General features: G+C 47.7%; 1 protein-coding gene across 1 annotated transcript; it reads left to right on the top strand.

The window, feature by feature from the left end:
* The first annotated feature begins 644 nt into the window (after positions 1-644).
* Positions 645-21035, top strand: LOC124979563 (histone-lysine N-methyltransferase PRDM7-like). The gene is given in 16 exon segments (XM_047543919.1): positions 645-686; positions 2320-2433; positions 5036-5089; positions 5091-5160; positions 5418-5458; positions 5460-5492; positions 5494-5527; positions 10611-10660; positions 11885-12041; positions 12731-12832; positions 13039-13310; positions 13652-13719; positions 14787-14980; positions 14983-15080; positions 16752-16985; positions 20901-21035. Coding segments are annotated over 16 exon segments (1698 nt in total).
* Positions 21036-21554: the final 519 nt, after the last annotated feature.

The raw sequence follows: 21554 nt of genomic DNA on the forward strand, positions 1-21554 counted from the left end.
GACACTTGTTTGTTATAAAGGATAGACCTGAACAGTCTGAAGAGATGCACAGAATGAGGTTCAGGAACATCTCCAGCCCAGGAGGCTCTGCCCACATGGAGTTAGGTGCACCACCCTGGGTGGGTTCAGCAACTCAGAAAATCCCTGAGCCACTTCTCGTAGAGACCTCTGTGGAGACTTAATCACGTATGCATGATGGACATAGACTTCTTTCCCCAGAGGATGGGAGCGGGGACTGAAAGTTCCAAGCTTTTAGTCATTGCAGGTCTTTCTCATGCCCATCCTCCATCCTAAAGCTGCCCTAGAGCCCACCAAAATCTTTATGACAGCAAAAGAGCCTCCTATCACCTGGAAGAGTCTGATGGATTCAGGAGCTCTGTGCAAGGAGCAAATACTAGAACAAAAGAAGCTCCTAACACTCCATCCCTCAGGAAATAAGACTTGGGGAGTTCTGCACCAGGAAGTGGGGGTGGAGGCCAAAAGTATGGTTCTTATTGTGTAGCAACCTGCAATCTCTCCAAGGAAACCCCAATGAAGAACAATCTGAAAATACCTGATGCTCCTCCTCAACATTGTCAAGGTCATCAGAACAAGGAAGGTCAGAGAAATTGTCACCCAAAGAGCCTGTGGGGACTAATGACTACATGTTGCATGAGGTCCTAGATGGGACCCCGGAACAGGAAAAGGTAAAACTAAGAGAATCCAAACAAAATAGCATATCCGTATTTACTCATTGTAACAGATGATATAAGATGTTAACATATCAGACTTGAATGGAGCTGAGAACTTTTCACCCTGAATTCCCCTAAGTTTCTTACGGGAGAAAACGATCCCTCTTCCTCTCTGTTAAAATTTGTCTTCTCTTGCTTAAAAGTCAGTAAGAATAGCCCCCAGGGAAGGTACTTTACAGATAGTGCATGGTTTTCATGATGTGACACTCCCCTTACTGCCTCCTAGGCCCACAGCAAGACTTAAATCCCAACAGATAGGCAGGCCAGGGGCTACTCTAGGAGGACACTGGTACACACACATGAGTGTGAGACACTGACTGTTCACTATACAAAAAACCAATTTTAATCAAAATTATTAAATGATTTATATCTATCCACAGCTTTAAGTTTTTTGTGTCTTTTGAATTGGTTATTCCAATTGTGAGACCCTATCAATGACATAATTTTATATGTGAAGAGTTATTTATGGATAAAGAATGTTCAATAGCGTGGATGGCTCAGAGTAGATATCTTGGAGCAAGTTACCCACAGAACGTTAAGCACTTATTGAGCTTCCTTTTATAACATAATATGCTGTTTGAAAGGTAAAGAATAAATAGATACACAGATGATAGAGATCCAAAATATATTGAATGATAAATGCAGGTTGTCCGACTGTATTGATTTCTGGCTCTGGTTTGAGAACCTATGTGTATATTAATCTGTATATGTTCCTACACAGGTGTGTGTGTAAATGCACCAGCAAAAAAAAAAAAAAAAAAAAAAAAAAATCAATTAATCAAAAAATAACATTGAAAATACCCCAGAAGTTGGGGTACATTGTAGGGATACACCCAATATCAAACACAAATCTTGGGCTCAACAAACAGTGGTAGCGCTGATCTCTCCAACCACAAGGTCCTGGCCCCCAGGACCCACACTGCCATCCAGGCCAGGCCTGCCCTCTCACGGGGACCATCTGTCTTCAGGGGCGGCTGTTCCCTTGGCGGGACATGAGCTCACAAACTGACTTCCGGGGTCTGGGGTCCAGCGGCACCGGTCTGAGCACAGTTTCAAGCGCGTCCGCTGGTTTATGCAGAGGACGGGCTGAGAATCCCTTCCAGGACTAGAAACAGCTTGGGGAGGGTCTGCACTCGTGGCCAGATCCCACTGCACTACCTGTGGCATGCTACAGAAGGAGCCCTGGTGGCTTTCTCCGTCACAGCCCACCCACGGTTTGCAGCCTCCCAACCCCGGGGCTCCTAGTACCACCGTTACCCGACGGGACCCTATTATGGGGCCCTGACAGAAACCCCACGCCCCTGCAATCCTGAGGCTTAAAACCCTCTAGATGAAGGCCTTCTGTCACAGGCCACAGTGCAGAGACCCCGGCCTGCGGAGCCACCGGGGCAGGCACAGGGAAATGCGCCTCCGCCGCCCTAGGCTTCTGGATAGACTCCCTGGAGGGAGTCGGCTCAGGCCCCCGCCCAGAACTGCGGCGCCGTGACTGACAGACACGGCTCCGCCCTCCGCCCCGCCCTTCCGCCCTGCGGAGCGCCGATTGGCTGGACGGCAGTATCCGCAGCGCTGATTGGCGGCTGTATGACAGCCTGCACCCGCCGACTCCGTCCTGGCTCAGACGTGGTGGCTGAAGCGCAGCGCTTGGCTGCGGCTGCGGCGGCGGCTGCTGCGGCGGCGACAGCGGAGGCGGCGGCGGCTGTGCGTGGGCGCGTCTCTCCCTAGGCGGCCTCCGCCTGGCCCCTCGTCCCCCAGCACCCGGCCTGCAGGGCGTCCGTCCAGGAGCCCCAGGTGCCCCGAGGCTCTCCCCAGCGGACCGGGGGTCCCAGTCGGTCTCCCCCGCCCGAGGGACCCCAATCTCCTCCACCCGAGGGACCCCAGTATCCTCCACCCGAGGGACCCCTGTCTCCTCAGCGCAGATTACCTTGCTGAGGGTCACCTGTCTCCCCCGCCCAAGTGGCCCCAATCTTCCCCACCCGCAGGACACCAATCTCCTGCACCTGAGGGTCCCCGGTCTCCTCCACGCAGGGACCCCAATCTCCTCAGCGCACATTACCTCAGCTGAGGGTCCCAGTCTCCTCCACGCAGGGACCCCAATCTCCTCAGCGTAGATTACCTCAGCTGAGGGTCCCAGTCTCCTCCACGCAGGGACCCCAATCACCTCAGCGCAGATTACCTCAGCTGAGGGTCCCAGTCTCCTCCACGCAGGGACCCCAATCTCCTCAGCGCACATTACCTCAGCTGAGGGTCCCAGTCTCCTCCACGCAGGGACCCCAATCTCCTCAGCGCACATTACCTCAGCTGAGGGTCCCAGTCTCCTCCACGCAGGGACCCCAATCTCCTCAGCGCACATTACCTCAGCTGAGGGTCCCAGTCTCCTCCACGCAGGGACCCCAATCTCCTCAGCGCAGATTACCTCAGCTGAGGGTCCCAGTCTCCTCCACGCAGGGACCCCAATCTCCTCAGCATAGATTACCTCAGCTGAGGGTCCCAGTCTCCTCCACGCAGGGACCCCAATCTCCTCCACGCAGGGACCCCAATCTCCTCAGCATAGATTACCTCAGCTGAGGGTCCCAGTCTCCTCCACGCAGGGACCCCAATCTCAGCGCACATTACCTCAGCTGAGGGTCCCAGTCTCCTCCACGCAGGGACCCCAATCTCCTCAGCGCACATTACCTCAGCTGAGGGTCCCAGTCTCCTCCACGCAGGGACCCCAATCTCCTCAGCACAGATTACTTCAGCCTGAGGTGTCCCCTGCCTCCTCCACTGAGTGAGCCAAATATCCTCTGCCTGAGGAACCCCAAATCTCCACCTGAGGGACCCCAAATCTCCCCTAACCAAGGAAGCTCAGTCTCCTCGGTGCAGATTACCTCAGCCTGAGAGTGCCCTATCTCCTTCACCCAAGGGACCCTGAATCTCCCCTACTGGAGAAGCCCTGGTCTCCCTAATGCAGACTGCTTCAGCCTGAGGGGTCCTTTGTCTCCTCCACCTTAGGGACCCCAAATCTACCCCACCTAAGAAACCCCAGGTCCTTCAGCCTGAGGGCCCCTGGATGTCCTTGACCTCAGAACCCCTTAACTGTCCCCCAGGGCTTACATGCTCTGCTCCCTCAGGCTGGGGTTCCTGGGTGGAGAACTCAACTCCTGGGATCCCCCGCTTGGCTGTGAGGGTCATCATGTCCTGCTTGTGGGTCAGGGATGGTGGTCAAGGCCGGCCTCTGGACTCCCCTCCAGTCCTGCAGGCACCTGGGCTTCCTTGTCCTGAGCCAGGACAGAGAAACAGCCTGGCTGCCTGTGGATCCCAATTGCAGGTCTTCTCCTCATGCCACCTCCCTCAGTCGGTGGTGGAGAGTGCAGCCCCTCAGCTCCTTCTTCTCCACAGAGGCTGAGTCTTCCCGGAGGGCCCTGTGCGGCACCATGAGTGCCCCTGACTGTCCCAGATGAGAGCACCAGAGGAGATGCAGGGAGACCTGAGCGGAAGCCCAAGGTAGAATGCTAGGGGCAAGGCGAACCCAGGCAGCCTCTGTGGTGCGGGAGGGCAGGGAGCCAGCGGCAGCCACCTGGGGAGCACAGACCTGGTGGCATGCACACCGGTGGCCCTGCCAGTGAAGGTAGGTGGGCTGGCAATGGTGGGTGCAGCGGCATGGGAAGGAGCGGGAGGCGCATACCAGCAACTGCTCCTGGGAGAGCTAGGACAGTGACCAGTGTTTATTCTGTTAAAGAGGCATCTGCTGCATCGTCACAGGGACCACCCAGAGCCGCGGTCTATTCCCTGCATGCCCAGTGACAGAAAAGGCATGAAGCGTCAGTGTCCTGATGTGTGCTTTCACATCACAGGGAACCCCTCTCTCCCTCTCTCTCTCTTTGGTATTAAAACGTTTTTATTTAAAATTGTTTCCATACATGTATTATAATGTCTGTCTCGATCTATCATCCTTCACATTCACACCCACCTCCTCCCTCATTCCCTTCTGTACAATACAAAGTTCTTTCATTCTTCCCTACCCACCCACCAACTATCGATCAGCATCCGATTATCAGAGAAAACATTTGGCCTTCGGTTTTTGGAATTGGCTTATTTCCCTTAGCAAGATATTCTCCAGTTGTAAAATTTACCTGCAAATGTCATAATGTCATTCTTCTTCAAAGCTGAATAAATTTCCACTTGTACATACGTTACCACAGTTTCTTTATCTATTCATCCGTTAAAGGGCATCTAGGTTGGTTCCATAGTTTTGCTATCAGGAATTGAACTGCTGTAAACATTGATGTGGCTGCATCACTGGAATCTCTTTTCCTTTCCTCCAGGTTAAAGATGCTTTCAAAGACATTTCCATTTACTTCTCCAAGGAAGAATGGGCCAGAGATGGGAGAGTGGGAGAAAATTCGCTATAGGAATGTGAAAAGGAACTATAATATGCTGATATCCATAGGTAATAAGATGGGCCTAGGAAACAAAATACAGATCTCTAGTCCCTGTGCCATGCTAGCCCCTCCGTAGGTGGCTAGAGCTGCCTATAGGTTCCTTCTGTTTGGAGACAAGTCTGGAAGGAATGTCCTTTTGTGTCACGTGCAGGCCTGAATGCAGCACTGGTCATGCAGGCAATCCCAGTTTAACTCTCCCAACCTTTCCTTGTCATCAACCTTTTTCCTTGAATTCCTTTTTTCCAGGAATTTTGCTTCTTTCCAGGTCTCAGAGCCCCTCGACCAGCTTTCATGTGTCACCAAAGGGCAAACCATCAAATTGCAGATGGATGACACTGAGGGATTCTGATGAAGAATGGACACCTAGGCAACAAGGTGAAGAGGCCAGGAAGATTTAGAGGTCACTTCCTGAACCCACACCAGGTCAGGTCTCAGAAGGTACTAAGAAACCAGATTTCCTCAAAAACAAATGTCAGCAAATGAAGCAAGAGGCATCACCAAATACAGTAAGAAGACATTCCCATAAAGTTTTTAAATGTGTGAAAAAACTGTGTATTGTGTGTGTGTACATGTACACACCATAAGGGGGAAATATGATTAAAATATGAATATTGCACATTTCATATGCAAATATGAAATATCAAGTCCAGGACAATTAACTTCACAGGAGAGAGAGGAAGTTCTGTCAGGTGGCTTGGTTAATTTATTTTTTTTTTTCTTTTTATTCTTGTGTTTGAATTTTGAAATAGATAAAAAGATCTGAAGAATCTTCAGAATGTGGCAAAATACTGAGATCAGATCTGAATCATGAAGGATGAATAGGGTCTGCAGGATCATTCTCTATACTTACAAGTTTTGAATTTATTTTAAGAATAATTTTTGCTAAACCTATTAATCAAAAGACAGTTAAAAACAGCTTAATTAAACTCCAAACCTCCCCCCAAAGCTTCTTAACACTAATCTAGTAGTTTGGTATTTGGATTAAATATCTTAGAAGAGAAAATTATTACATATTATGTAAAGGTACATATTTTCTTATGCATATTAATCATACCACGTGATCCTCGTGGTCCTAAATGAGCCTGATTACTTGTCTTAAATCTGGGAAAGGTTTGAGGTAGCTATTTAGTTTCCCTGATCTTCCCCTCATGTCAGTGAGCAGAGCAAGCATCAGATAAAAAAAGTGATGTACAATCATTCTGAAATAGGAAAAGTTCATTCTTCTACTACTTGGACAGGAGAGTTTAAAAGAAGATGCAGTATGCCTAACCTAGAGAAAGCACATGAATTAGGTCTGAATTTCTCATGAATTTTAGGTGCTTTAGGCTCTTAAAAGTTATATAAGACCTTTAAAGGCCCAATGTTTGATTGTCTGCAAAGGTATTGAGATAACAGGACATTTTTCATGGAGAATGCATTCCCCATGATTCAACAGACCTCTGTACCTGCTCTCTGGACCCAGGTAAATCTTTAACCTAATCAATGCATCCTTTTATATATGATGACAAGAAATCACACAACATAAAATTACCATTCTGAAAATGTTTAAGTATACAATATTGTTAGCTATATACACATTGTGTGTAGTTGAAACTCTGCAGTCATTGACCAACAACACCCCATTTTCTCTTCCCCTTAACTCTGACAAGCACAATTCTCCTTATGTTTCTATGATTTGATTGCTTTAGATACTTCGTATAAGTGTAATCATGTAGCATTTGTCTTTTGAAAACTGACATATTTTACTTAGCAAAATGTCTTCCAGGTTCATTGATTTTCCCTTGTTTTCTTCTAATAGCCTTATGGTTTCAAGTTAAATACTTAGTTATTTAATCCATTTTGAGTTAATTTTTTTTGTTTTGTCCCTATCCATGGGAAATTGGTTCCCAGGAACTACTCCCCACTCCACCAATAATACCAAAACATGAGGATGCTAAAGAATCAATACTGTAGTGGTTTCATGTAACCTATATAATCCTTCCAACCACTTTAAATCATCTCTAGATGACTTATAATACCTAATAATATGTAAATGCAATGAAATAGTGTGTTGTTCAGGGAATAACAAAAGAAAAATCATCTACAGATCTTTTGGTACTAAGGATTGAACCCAGGGCACTTAAGCACTGAAGTAGGGCTCACTAAGTTGTTAGGCCCTTGCTAAGTTGCTGAGACTGATTTTGAACCTGCAGTCCTCCTTGCCTCAGCCTCTAGAGCCACTGGAATGGAAGCATAGCCACCATACCAGCTTTCTTCAATTTTTTTTTTTTTTTTACTTATGGTTTGTTGAATTCAAGGGTGTGGAACCCACAAATATGAAGATACAACTGTAAACTTTTTAAGACAAAGACCATTCGTCATTCCTTTGCATATTGATGTCAGGTTTTCCCAATTCTGCTTCTTGAAGAGATTATTTTTCCCATTGTGGCGTCTTCGCACCCTTTGTCAAACATCAATTTAACCACATATGCAGGGTTATTTTAACCTGTCCCATTCTATTCCTTTGTTCTATATCTCTGTCTTTATGTCAGTATCACACTTTGATTTTATAATCAAGAAGTATGAGATTTTCAATTTTGTTCTTCTTTTCAAGATTGTTTTGGCTATTCTGGGTCACTTGAGATTCCATATAATTTTTTTATTTTAAATTTTCTATAAAAATGGCATTAGTATTTAGATAGGATGACACTAGATCTGTAGACCATTTTGGGTAGTATGAAAATTCTATAATATTAGTTTTCTGATCCATTTGTTTCTATCTTCTTTAATTTCTTTCAGCTATATGTCATAGTTTTCAGTGTTTAAGACTTTTGCACCCTTGGCTAAGTGTGTCCTAAATACTTGTTTTTATGCTTTTGTAGACGAGTAGAGGTGATGAGGGGGAAATTAATGCCTCCTCCTGATCTTAGAGAACAGGCTTCCAGTGTTTTTACCACTGAACACCTTAGATGTGAGTTTCTCCTAGGTTTTAAGTCAACTTTTTCATCACTGTCACCAAAGGACCTGACAAGAACAAGGAGGAAACGTTTTATTTGGTGCTCATGGTTTCAGAGGTCCCAGTCCATAGATGGCCAACTCCATATTCCGGCCCCAAGGTGAAGTAAAAATCATGGCAGAAATGTGTGGTGGAGGAAAGTGGCTCATGAATGGCCACCAGGAAGGAGAGAGAGAGAGAGAGAGAGAGCGAGAGAGAGAGAGAGACGGATGACGATGAGAGAGAGAGAGAGCTCTCTGCTCACCAGGGATTAAAATATAAACCCAAAGGCACACCCCAGTGAACGACCTCCTCCAGCCACACCCCACCCACCTGCAATTACCTCTCCACCAATCCCTATCAGTGGGTCAATATGTACATCAGTCATTTCACCGCTAAGCCTTCTTTTTTTTTTTTTTTGTTTGTTTGTTTGCCACATTATTTTTATTTATAGGACTTCTTTCCAGTATAATTTCTCTGCTAGTGAGAAAGGAAACTTTTCCATTAGAAGTTTTGTCACATTTTTGCATTTGCAGAGCTTCTCTACACTATGATTTTTCTGGTGATGGATTTGGCATCCTTTTTTATTAAAACTTATGTAACAGCCTGCACATTCTTAAGACTTCTCACCAGCATGCAATTTACTCATGTTGAATAAGGTATGATGTTCAATAAAAGCTTTGTCATATTCTGTACATTTGTAGGTTTTCTCTCCACTATGAATTCCATGGTGTTGAATAAGACTTGATTGTGAATTAAAGGCTTTGACTCACTTTACGTTTGTATGACTTCTCTCCAGAATAAATTTTCTAATGTCCAGTAAAATGTGATCTCTGATTAAAAGCTTTGCCACATTCTTTACATTGGTAGGGTTTCTGTCCAGTATGAACTCTCTGGTGTTGAGGCAAGGCCTGCCCTCTGAATAAAAGCTTTGCCACATTCTTTACATTCATAGGGCTTCTCTCCAGTATGAATTCTCTGGTGTTGGACTAAGGTGTGATTTCTGATTAAAAGCTTTGCCACATTCTTTACATTTGTAGGACTTCTCTCCAGTATGAATTCTCTGATGAATAATAAGGTCTGATTTCTACAAATGGCTTGTTGGCATGTTGTACCTTGTAGGGTTTCTCTCAGTATGAATTCTCTGGTGTTGAGTAAGGCATGATCTCCGATTAAAACTTTTGCCACATACTTTACATTTGTAGGGCTTCTCTCCAGTATGAATTCTCTGGTGTTGAGTAAGATGTGATCTCTGATTAAAACTTCTGCCACATTCTTTACATTGGTAGAGTTTCTCTCCCATATGAACACTCTGATGGCAAATGAGGTGTGATTTTGCATTAAAACCTTTGTCATATGCTATACTTTTGTAGGGCTTCTCTCCAGTATAAATTCTCTTCCAGTGAATTAGGTCTGCCTTCTGATAATATGATTTGTGATGTTCACTCTCATTTAAAGTTTTCCATATTTTCCTCTGTTGTAAATTGTCAAGGTCACAATTTCCATATTTTTTTCTTAATCAGTTTTTGTCTTATGCTGTGGTCTGGTGAAAATTCTTGGGTACCCTGACAAGTTATTGTCAGGAAGACCAAGTTTCTGTAATTCTCAAACATCACATCTCTATATAAGTTTTGTTGAGCTGGCTGAAGGTATTCCCACTCCTCTTCAGTGAAATCAATGGTCACATCTCTGAATGTCAACAGATCCATTTTCTGGTGATCAGGAGCCAGTCTTTGTCCCTAGGGATCTTCAGCCACTGCACAGCATAGCAAACTGGGACTCTGAAGCAGGAGAGTGAAACCTAGACTTGAATGACTGATATCTAAGCCTTCTTGCATTGTCTCACACTTGAGCTTTTTGGGACTGCCCTCATCTAAACGGTGACATCTTATGTGACCTTTCATGTGGAGGTGATTTCCTTCAATTCCTGGCTTGTTATACAGTTGTATCTTCATATTTGTAGGTTCCATATCCTTGAATTCTACTTAGGCTCTTCTTTTTTGTCATAAAAGTCCAATTTTTTTAAATATCAGATATTTATGAACATAGGATAAATCAGATGAGATTTGCATATTTTTAAAGACATGCAAAGAGCCAGGCATGGTGACACATGCCTCCAATCCCAGTGGCTCAGGAGGCAGAGGCAGGAGGATTGCAAGTTCAAAGCCAGTCTCAGCAACTTAGTGAGAACCTAAGCAACTTAGCAAGACCCTGTTTCAAAATAAAAAATAAAAAGGGCTGGTGATGTGGCTCATTGGTTAAGTTCCCCTGGGTTCAATCCTGGTACCAAAAAAAAAAAAAAAAAAAAAAATTCAAAAAAGTTGATGATGTCCCTAGTAGAAGGAAAGTCTTGAATGAAACTTCAGAACCATTTGCATATCATCTTTGGATCATCCTTGGTGTAGTGTTTTCTGTCCCTCATCAGAATCTCCAGAGTTTGGAAATGTTTTCCAACAAAAACACTGATTTCTCATTGCCTTTTAGTCAAACCTCCTTGGGTGGCCTCCAGAATAGAACAAAATAAACACCAGAAGGTGAGTGTTTCCTAAATCCTGTTGGCCAGAAAATGTTCCTCACAGATGCAAACACAGGTAAGAGAAGAAAACACAAAACACCCTTCCCTGATCACATGACAGTGTTCCTCACCATCATCATTTTAAAAGATAATAAGAACAGTAACAGTAATTGTTGACACTTGTTTTGTTTTCACTATGTTTCAGACTATATTTAAGCATTTCATGTGAATAAACCACTTGAACCTCCCCACAACCCTATGAAGTGGTATAAAATCCATACCTACTTCACAGATGAGGAGACTGAAGTACAGGAATATGTGATCCCATATGCCTGAGACCGCAGCTGGAGGGGGTGCAGGCTGATCCAAACTCCTTCTCAGAATGGTTTTAAAGCTCATCAGAACTTTGATAGCATTGTAAATTTTGTGCTGTCTTGATCCTCTCTTCACCTCTTTGCTCTGACTGATTCCAACCTCAGCTCTCTGCTATGCCTAATGAGAGATGTGCTAAGGCTCTCTAAAGAAAGCTTACAGATATGCAGGGAATTCATACTGGGGAAGCCCAGATGCAGAAGGAGACCCATCTTTTCAAAAGAAGCAGCTCCCAGGCCTGAGAACTTTCAGGTTTGATGTTTGAGAAACAATAAATGAGAAAATGACTGGGGACTCCATATGGGTCACACACTATTTGGTAGAAAAGTATCTTTTGGAACTGATTTCAGATGCTTGCTCTGTGGGCGGGAGCTGGTACCTTCCTCTGGGCTCTGGTTAGATGACCCTCGTGTTGTCTGGAAGCATTTGTTCAGCCTGCTGCCTTTGCATATGAGCTCTGGGAGAGACTGGTCCACACTGGCCTTTCTCAGAAATCCCAGGCCCTTTGATGTTATCTTAATGACAGATTTCAATGATGACCTCTTTTTCTCTACAACCTTAGCCCTTCATTCACAGACCATGGTGGTTCTCCAGCTGGTCTTCCCAGGTACTCTCCCTTCATCAGTCTCATGTGTATGGATCTGAGAGGAAGCTGAAGGGAAAGGGCCTGGGGACATGGGACCAGTCCAGAGTCACAGCCTACGTAGGCTCTTCATTTCCCCTCAGTATTCAAACACTCAGTATGCAGACACCTCAGGGAGTCCCAAGGTTACTGAAGCATTAACCAAAGTCATACATAAGAAAACATGTCACAAGACCTAAAGAACTAAAGAAACGTGTGTTGTGTTTTCATATGTGACTCTCGTTGAAGGGAATGCCTGGGGTGCTGTTAAGTAATGAATCTAATTTGAAAGAATTGTCAGGAACAACAAATTTACTGAACACAAGTGGCTCAGAACATGTCCAGAAACCAGTGTCCCCTCACAGAGAAGTAACTACCTCTGGACAGCACTCCAGACAAAAATTGGGTAAGAGAAAATAATATGGGGACTTTAGTCTTTCCAGGTCCTCTAGAAAGGTTGATGTGATGGATGGTCTGGATATGTGAGGCAGACTTTGGAGAGGCCAGGAGTTAGGTTGGACTAGGCTGAGGGACCGGACATCGGGTACAGTATTCAGCAGCATGTATGAACATTGACTCTGAAGTCTAGTGTGTGGGTTAGTGTTCACATGGAGACACTGGGACCTTGCTTCTGTCTTATAAACCTTCTAAGATTCTAAGTGCTAATCTGAAAAATGAGGATAAGGGTACATAATTCATATGTTGCTTGAAAGCATTCAGTAAAGCTGCTGATAAATGCAAGGGGTCCAGTAAATCCACCGTGGGACCACACTTCCTTAGTGTTGCGTCCTCGCCTTTGTGCAATGTGCCCTCTACTGATATTTTGTGAATGAGTGCATACATTGAATGAACCCTTTTATAGGTAGAAAGTTTGGCAAGTAGAAATTAAATATGAAATTGGGAACAGCTAGACATTAAAATTGGTGTAGGCATCTGTAGTCAGTGTGAGTGTGGAACCTTGGTTTCTCTGTACCAGTAGTTAAGTGGGGACAGAGTATGTGGAAAGAAAGGATGATTTGATGGTAGGAGAGACCACATTTCCTGGAGAAACAGGGAAAAATTCCCAACTTCACTCACCTACTGTTCTCAACTTAGAACTCAGGAGAAAGGAGGTCGAAGTGAAGATGTACAGCCTGCGAGAAAGGAAGGACCGTGCCTACGAAGAGGTCAGCGAGCCCCAGGATGACGACTACCTCTGTAAGTGCCCCCTCGGCCCGCTTGCGCAGAAGCTGCTGAGTCCTGGTGCAGCGACCCGCCCTGCCACTCAGCCCCACAACCTCCCTTCCTCTGCTGACCCCGAGTGCAGGCCTGAGGGGGAGAGCGTGGTGCTGGGCTCTTTCTGAAGCTCTTTATATCCAGGAATGTACAGGTGCCTCTCCTAACAGCTGCTGCTCTCATCTCAGATTGTGATAAGTGCCAGAACTTCTTCATCGACAGCTGTGCTGCTCATGGGCCCCCTACCTTCGTAAAGGACAATGTAATAGAGAAGGGCCATTCCAACCACTCAGCCCTCAGCCTGCCCCCCGGGCTGAGAATTGGACCTTCGAGCATCCCGGAAGCTGGGCTAGGTGTATGGAATGAGGCATCCAGTCTGCCACTGGGTCTGCACTTTGGCCCCTACAGGGGCCAGATCACAGAGGATGAAGAGGCAGCCAACAGCGGGTACTCCTGGCTGGTGAGAGCGCCTCCCGTCCCCGTCTCCTGCTGTGGTGTGACTTGCGAGGACGGGCACAGGGCAGCCTGGTTAGCTCTGTGTGCTTAATGGTCTTTGCATGAACATGGAAGCCCTCAGATGAGAGGGTGAGTGGGAGCAAAGCAGTGCGGAGACAGCTGCGTGCCTCCACCCTGTGGGGCCTCTGCCCTGTCTGGACAGCTCATGGCTGTGTGGATGGTGGCTGGGCAGTGTGCTGGGTGGTCCCAAGGCATGGCCGGGTCTGTGCAGCCTCCAAGAACAGAGTGGCATGATTGTGTGGGTTATCACTTCCTGGAGCTTTAACTTGTTTTCCTGAAACCCAGATCACCAAGGGGAGAAACTGCTATGAGTATGTGGATGGGAAGGATGAATCTCAGGCCAACTGGATGAGGTAAGGCCGGGAGGTTCTGGGCCTGCTGAGGGCCACTCCTCTCCTCCTCAGGCCCACTTGGTGGTTCTCATGCCTCTGCGCCTCAGTTTACTACACGTTGTTCTCTCAAATCATGAACATTCGGGACAAAAGAATAAAATATAAATACCATAATTTATTTTTTATCAAAACACAAAGCTCCATGCAAGACAAAATTGGGACACTGAAATGAAGCCCGAGTAGCTTAGATTCATTGGAAACACTGCATTAATACTTTGTTCAACAGTTATTAAGCACTTACTGTGTTCCAGTTCAAAAAATGGACTTTGTTACTTGAACATACCCATGTCTATGTGTGGACATACTGCAAACAAACATGAGGCATTTTATCATAGGAATATTTAACTGTGCTTTTCCTGGGATTTTCTGTTTTGTTTTTGATACTGTTTTATTTTGAAAAGTTCACAGTGCCAGAACAACCTGCAAGGGACCTTAAATCTGCAAGGCAAGAAATCTTGATGACTCAGACATTAACACTGGGTCTGAGCCTGATAAGAGGTGGGCCTGCAGGGCCCAGGGTCCCTTTACCATGCAGGCTCTTGTTTTACCAGAGGATAGAGCGTATGAATAGTGTCACTGTCTGTTATCACTGACACAGAGAGACTCTGAGTTCCTATGGGAACCTGGGGCAGGCCGAGGACAGGCCTCTGTCTCCAGAGACGATGGGCTTACCCTAGAGTCAGAGCACCTGACCAGCACCAGGTTCTGTGGTGTAAGCCAGAAAGCCGTGAGCATTCAGAGAAGCTGCAGGTCACTGCGTAGTGTGTCCATCAAGATGGAGGGAAGCCTGGAAACTGGTTTAGGTGAGGGGAAAGACTTCTAGGCCAGGTGAGCACTGTGAGCAGGACTGGAGCTTATGACCTTGAGAAAGAGACGTGGGCGAGAACAGAAGGTTCCTGAGGAGGTGGATGGGGTGACATCACCAGAGTACAGAGGTGGTGCCCTCCCGGTGAAGGGCTGGACACAGACCCGACAGGGAGAGCCGCTGACCACCTGGCATTTCCTTTCCTTTCCTGCCTCAATGCCAGGTATGTGAACTGTGCCCGGGATGACGAGGAGCAGAACCTGGTAGCCTTTCAGTACCACAGGCAGATCTTCTACCGAACCTGCAAGGTTGTCAGACCTGGCTGTGAGCTGCTGGTGTGGTACGGGGACGAGTACGGCCAGGAGCTGGGCATCAAGTGGGGCAGCAGGTGGAAGAAGGAGCTCTCAGCAGGGAAAGGTGGCACCACTGTGGTTCCTTGAACAAAGGAGAGAAATCATTCCCCCTGAGAATTTTCATATTCCAACTCTCAAGTAGAGTCACGTGCAGTCTAAAGCCAGTAAAATCTCAAACAGGTATTCAGAAATCAAAGATCCCTCTCATATGCCTTTGACTCTTAGGAACCATCTTTATTTTAAAATATCATTTTTATTGTTCAAGTGCTTTATGCATGTAACATACAAGGCCATGGTGTGCTCAAAGGCTTAGAGACTAAGCACGTTCTCAAGCACCTGCGTGCTCTCTCACTGCCAGTGTCTCCTGGTCCTTTCAGTTGTTTCCTTTTGGCTTCCTTCAGATCTGTAAATTACGTGCTTGTGTTGCCACTCATTCATTATGTCAGCTTGTGGTCGTGAGAGCCTGCTCTGTGCCCAGAACTGAAAATACAAATGGAACCAGACGGTGAGAATGACTGCTCTCAGGCAGCAGACACATGGATTAGAGAAACACATTCTCTTGCAAGTCATTTGAAGAAAACTAACCCACGGAAAGTGCTTAGGAATCCACGTGAGGGGAGGGTAGCATAGCAGATACAGTCAGGGAAGGGTTCTCCCAGGCGGTGACATTTGAGAAGTGCAAATACCTGTGGACAAAGGATTCACACAGAAGGAGCAGGCCCTGCAATGGCCCAAGGCAGGAAAGGTTTGGCATTTGGTGACTGGCTGAGACCACTCAGGTGAAGGAAGCACAGGCCTAGGAACTTGGAGCCCATGACCTGTGCCAAGCCCCCGGAGATGGTGACCACTGCGGTATTGTAAGATGGTTCTCTGTTCTAAGATAATGCTGTGGTTGACTCACGAGGGCAGTGTGAATGCCTTCAGAGGCTACTTCAGTCTTCAGGCAGGAGGGTGGGAGGCTGGAGAAGGTGGGAGTCAGAGAGGGAAGACGACTGATTAGGCTCTATTTTGAAACAGGACTTCTTATGTTTGTAATGGGCTAAGATTGAATTAAACAGGTCAAAGATGAACACTTGCTGTAAGGTTTGAGGAAGGGCATATTTTCATTTAATGATTTGTGGAGCATCATGGCTATTGTGCAGCAAGAGTCAGAGTCCCTTAGTCAGTGGGTCCTGGGCCTCAGTGTCTCATCCAGCATGAACCTGCTCCTCATGGAGAGTCAGGCACATAACAGTCCTCCATTACATCTTTTTTTGATTGGATGGCTCAAATTCAGACTGATTGACACAACTCTACATGGACTCCCACAGTGGCAGATCTCCAGGATAAAAGGACTCCAACAATAAACAGATCCTTTTCCCCTTATAGGAAAAGTCACTGAGGAAAGTTCCACTTAATTCTTCAAGTGTTATTTCTGAAGAGAATGAAATTGCTGCAGATAGAATATCAGGAAAGGTGTGCAGGGATCTATATACAAGGGTGTGGGTGTGGCAAAGGATGACCGGGGAGACTGGCATGTCTCATAAGATAGTAGTGGCATGTGGGGCGTGGTCACCGCAGCGCCATCTCTCCAGGAGAGAAGCTGCCCCTGATGCTACTGGAAGGTCCTGGTCTAGCTGACAGGCAGAAAAGACCCTTGACATGGTTTTTCTGAATTTCCAAGCATATAGTGAATAAAAATGGAATAGAAAAATACTATAAGGGAAGACGTGGTAGGAGACCATGTGTTCTTAGCACATGAGGAGTGAGTAATGATGCAGACCTTGCCACACAGCAAAGCAGTCAGCTCAGACAGCTTGTCTACATCTGCCCTGACCAATGACTTCCTCTTTCAGCAAAACCAAAGTCAGAGATCCATCCTTGTCCCTCATGCTCTCTGGCCTTCTCCAGTCAGAAATTCCTCAGTCAACATGTGGATCGCAGTCACCCCTCTCAGATCTTCCCAGGAACATCTGCAAGAAAAAACCTCAAACTAGAGGATTCCTATCCAAGGGATCCTCTTCAAGAACAGCATCATCCTGATCCACACAGCTGGAATGACGAAACTGGAGGTCAAGAAGTCAAAGGAAGTTCAAAACCCAGACATAAAAAGACAAGGCAGAAGGGGATTTCAAGGGCCTTTTCCAGCTCACCCAAAGGACAAATGGAGAGATCAGAGGAGAGTGAAAGAATGATGAAGGATGCCCTCAAAGCAGGCCAGGAAATGAATCCAAAGGACAAAGGCAAAATATTTGTGGGGGTAGAAATCTCAGGAACTGCAAGAGTCAAAAATGGAAAGTATGGGCAAGGCTTCGGTGATGTCTCAAATTTCATCCAGCACCAGAGGACACACACAGGGGAGAAGCCCTATGTATGCAGGGAGTGTGGGCGAGGCTTCAGCCATAAGTCAGTCCTCATCCGGCACCAGAGGACACACACAGGGGAGAAGCCCTATGTATGCAGGGAGTGTGGGCGAGGCTTTACACAGAAGTCAGACCTCATCAAGCACCAGAGGACACACACAGGGGAGAAGCCCTATGTATGCAGGGAGTGTGGGCGAGGCTTCAGCTGTAAGTCAGACCTCATCAAGCACCAGAGGACACACACAGGGGAGAAGCCCTATGTATGCAGGGAGTGTGGGCGAGGCTTCAGCTGTAAGTCACACCTCATCCAGCACCAGAGGACACACACAGGGGAGAAGCCCTATGTATGCAGGGAGTGTGGGCGAGGCTTCAGCTGTAAGTCACACCTCATCCGACACCAGAGGACACACACAGGGGAGAAGCCCTATGTATGCAGGGAGTGTGGGCGAGGCTTCAGCTGTAAGTCACACCTCATCCAGCACCAGAGGACACACACAGGGGAGAAGCCCTATGTATGCAGGGAGTGTGGGCGAGGCTTCAGCCGTAAGTCACACCTCATCCAGCACCAGAGGACACACACAGGGGAGAAGCCCTATGTATGCAGGGAGTGTGGGCGAGGCTTTACACAGAAGTCAGACCTCATCCAGCACCAGAGGACACACACAGGGGAGAAGCCCTATGTATGCAGGGAGTGTGGGCGAGGCTTCAGCTGTAAGTCACACCTCATCCAGCACCAGAGGACACACACAGGGGAGAAGCCCTATGTATGCAGGGAGTGTGGGCGAGGCTTCAGCTGTAAGTCACACCTCATCCAGCACCAGAGGACACACACAGGGGAGAAGCCCTATGTATGCAGGGAGTGTGGGCGAGGCTTCAGCCGTAAGTCAGTCCTCATCCAGCACCAGAGGACACACACAGGGGAGAAGCCCTATGTATGCAGGGAGTGTGGGCAAGGCTTTACACAGAAGTCAGACCTCATCAAGCACCAGAGGACACACACAGGGGAGAAGCCCTATGTATGCAGGGAGTGTGGGCGAGGCTTCAGCTGTAAGTCAGTCCTCATCCAGCACCAGAGGACACACACAGGGGAGAAGCCCTATGTATGCAGGGAGTGTGGGCGAGGCTTCAGCCGTAAGTCAGTCCTCATCCAGCACCAGAGGACACACACAGGGGAGAAGCCCTATGTATGCAGGGAGTGTGGGCGAGGCTTCAGCTGTAAGTCACACCTCATCCAGCACCAGAGGACACACACAGGGGAGAAGCCCTATGTATGCAGGGAGTGTGGGCGAGGCTTCAGCTGTAAGTCAGTCCTCATCCAGCACCAGAGGACACACACAGGGGAGAAGCCCTATGTATGCAGGGAGTGTGGGCGAGGCTTCAGCTGTAAGTCACACCTCATCCAGCACCAGAGGACACACACTGGGGAGAAGCCCTATGTATGCAGGGAGTGTGGGCGAGGCTTTACACAGAAGTCACACCTCATCCGGCACCAGAGGACACACACAGGGGAGAAGCCCTATGTTTTCAGGAAGGGTGAGTAGGTCATTAGCAATAAAGCCACATTTCAACAGCCAGAGGAAGACAAATGTAGCCAGTACACATCTGCACAGCCCAGCTCTGAGGGGTCCTGAGAGGAAGGATACTGACACCACGTAATGCCTGAGAGTGTAAATAGCTGATTAAACAAATTCTCCACTTTCTTGACAAGACATGAAGTAGAAAATCAGTGAAAGATTCCTCAAGTGTTCCGGGGATGTTCACTCATGGTTTTTTTCCCATGCTGACCTCTTCCATGTTCTTTTGGCCTCCCATTCTAATAAATTTTGTGTCCACACGATGAGAAGCCCGAGCCATGTACTTTATTCACACCTTGTCACTGAAAACAGAAGAGTCCAGGAAGGCCTCAGGGAACTCTTATTTCCAACTCATACAGTTGGGATCACTCTAGTTAAATTATTGGAGAATCATTAGTTGGGTTCAGGGAGAGAAATGTGGAGTTTGAGGCAAAGTTGGATCAGAGTTGGGTCCTGGTCTCCTGGGCAGTGAGGCAGCTTCTTTCCCCTTTGCTGCCACACTCCTGGCTCCAGGCTTGGCCTCTCCTGGCTCCTCTCCTGGTTCCCTCCAACCTCTGGAGCCTTAGAGGTGAAAACCAGATGGGTGTGTATGTAACGCACACTGTGGGTACATGTGTTTGCGTGTGCATGTGAGGTGCGGGTATACTCAACATACAATTCAAAGAAGGAATGCATACTCTTCCTCCAGTGGAATCAAGATCCTCACCCTCCTCCTACAGGCAACAAAAATGCAAAAAGAAAGCAAACTTTTAAAAAAGTTTTTCATAAATAAATGAAGTGACTGATATTCTTAATAAAATCCACACACTCCGTTGATAGCCAGCCCAGCCCAGGGAAGATCAAGGGGCCACCCCTGCAGCCAGGGTTCTTGGAAGGCCCCTTCCTTCCCTGCCATCACACCCCTTCCTGGGCTGCTGGAGGGGACTGTAATCAGGCCTTTCCTCCCAGCAGAAGCAGGACTGGAATGTGCTGCGGTTTCCCTCAGACACTGAGCACTAGTGTGTGAGACGGGGCCATGCCCGAGGCATGGGGCATTGACTTTGCTGGGGGCCTCAGATGTGATGCTCATCCCTGAGGAGACAGCAGGGCTGTCAGACTGAAATGTCCCCAGGGCATGGTCACAAAGGGTCCAGACTCCAGGGAGCTGGGTACTCAAGATTAAGTCAATCCTCAGCTCCTGGCTCCCCTGTGATCTTCCAGCTCAGCCCTCCAGATGCCCCACCTATGTTCCTTGGCTCCTTACCCAGATCAAAGTCAGTATTGTGTTAGTCAGCTCCCCATCACTATAAAAAATGCCTAAAGTGATCAACTTTTAAAGAGAAAAGCTCATTCTGGCTCACAGTTTCAGAGGGTTCAGTCCACGATCAGCTGGCCCATTGCTTTGGCATAATACATCAAGGCAGAAGGAAATGGTGGGCCAAAACTGTTCACCTCATGGCTGGAAGGTGGAAGAGAAAGAAGAGACTGGGGTCCCATAATCCCCTCCCAGGGCATGCGTGCTGCCACCCAAAAGCCCCACCACTTCCCAGTCACATCACAATAAGGACCAAGCCTCCAGTATATTGGCGGACACTTCAGATCCAAACTGTACCATTATTTCTCCATGATTCCTCTTCATCTCCAAATCTGGGGTAGTCTTTTGAATGCCGATGTGGTTAGCAAGATGGATTGGGAAAAACGGTCTTTAGTATCTTTAGTGCAGACTCAGCCATGCGTCAGCCTAGGGCTGCGTAACAGTTCTACGACTGTGTGTCTTAAGACAGATGTATTGACCCACCGTCTGGAGGTGAGAACCCTGAAATCAAGGTGCCAACTGGGCCACGCTCCCTCAGACCTGGCGAGGGCACTTCCACGCTCTTCCCACCCTGGTAAGGGTCACCAGCAGCCCGCATGCTCCTTAGCCAGCACTAGTTTTTGCTGAGGGTAGAAAGGAAGGCGGCCATCAGGACCCCACAGCAGGCAGAGACCGTGCAGTGAGGTTCTGCAGACAGGAGAGACGCCGAGCACACCTGGCCACCGCACGCTTGCCCCTTCACCTCTCTCCAGCTTTAACGGTCTCAATGCACAGGATCCACAGGAGCCATGCGGGAAGAGTCCTGCGGAAGATGTCCTCACCCAGACCACATCAGGGCTTCTGCGACGAGATGCACAACAGAGACCTAGGCTTGTGCTTTGTCCCCAGTTCCTGGCCTGTAGCTCCTAAGACCTGTGCAATGTCCCTAGTGTGCTAATGAAACAGTGGTCCTGGGTGGTCCCTGGACACTTCAGGACCGGGCTGGTCACCAGGAGACCAGGTTGTGATTTGAGGGCCAGGGCCCCTGGGCAGGGAAGAGGGTCTGGAGGCTTCATTCAGTCACCAGCAGTGATTTGCCAACCATGACCACGTAATGGAACCTCACAAACTCCCTGAACAGCGGGCATTGGAGACCTCCGGGCCAGCGCAGGCAGGGGCTGTGAGGACCCTGCCCTGAGCGCCCGGGTACAGCCATTGCATACACACACACACACACACACACACACACACACACCTGGACCTGCGCATCCGCTCCCCCTGTCCTTCCTGAGTCGTCCCTTCATAACTCAGCAAGAGCAAGCACAGCACTCCCCTGAGTTCTGCGAACCGTCCCAGCACCAGCAGAACCCGCATGTGGACCTGGTCAGAGGACGTGCAGGTAGCGAGGACCCACCTGCGGGTCTGCGTTGATTCCCTGCAGTTGAGTTG

Source organism: Sciurus carolinensis, chromosome 3 (genome assembly GCF_902686445.1).
Source record: "Sciurus carolinensis chromosome 3, mSciCar1.2, whole genome shotgun sequence".
NCBI lineage: Eukaryota > Metazoa > Chordata > Mammalia > Rodentia > Sciuridae > Sciurus > Sciurus carolinensis.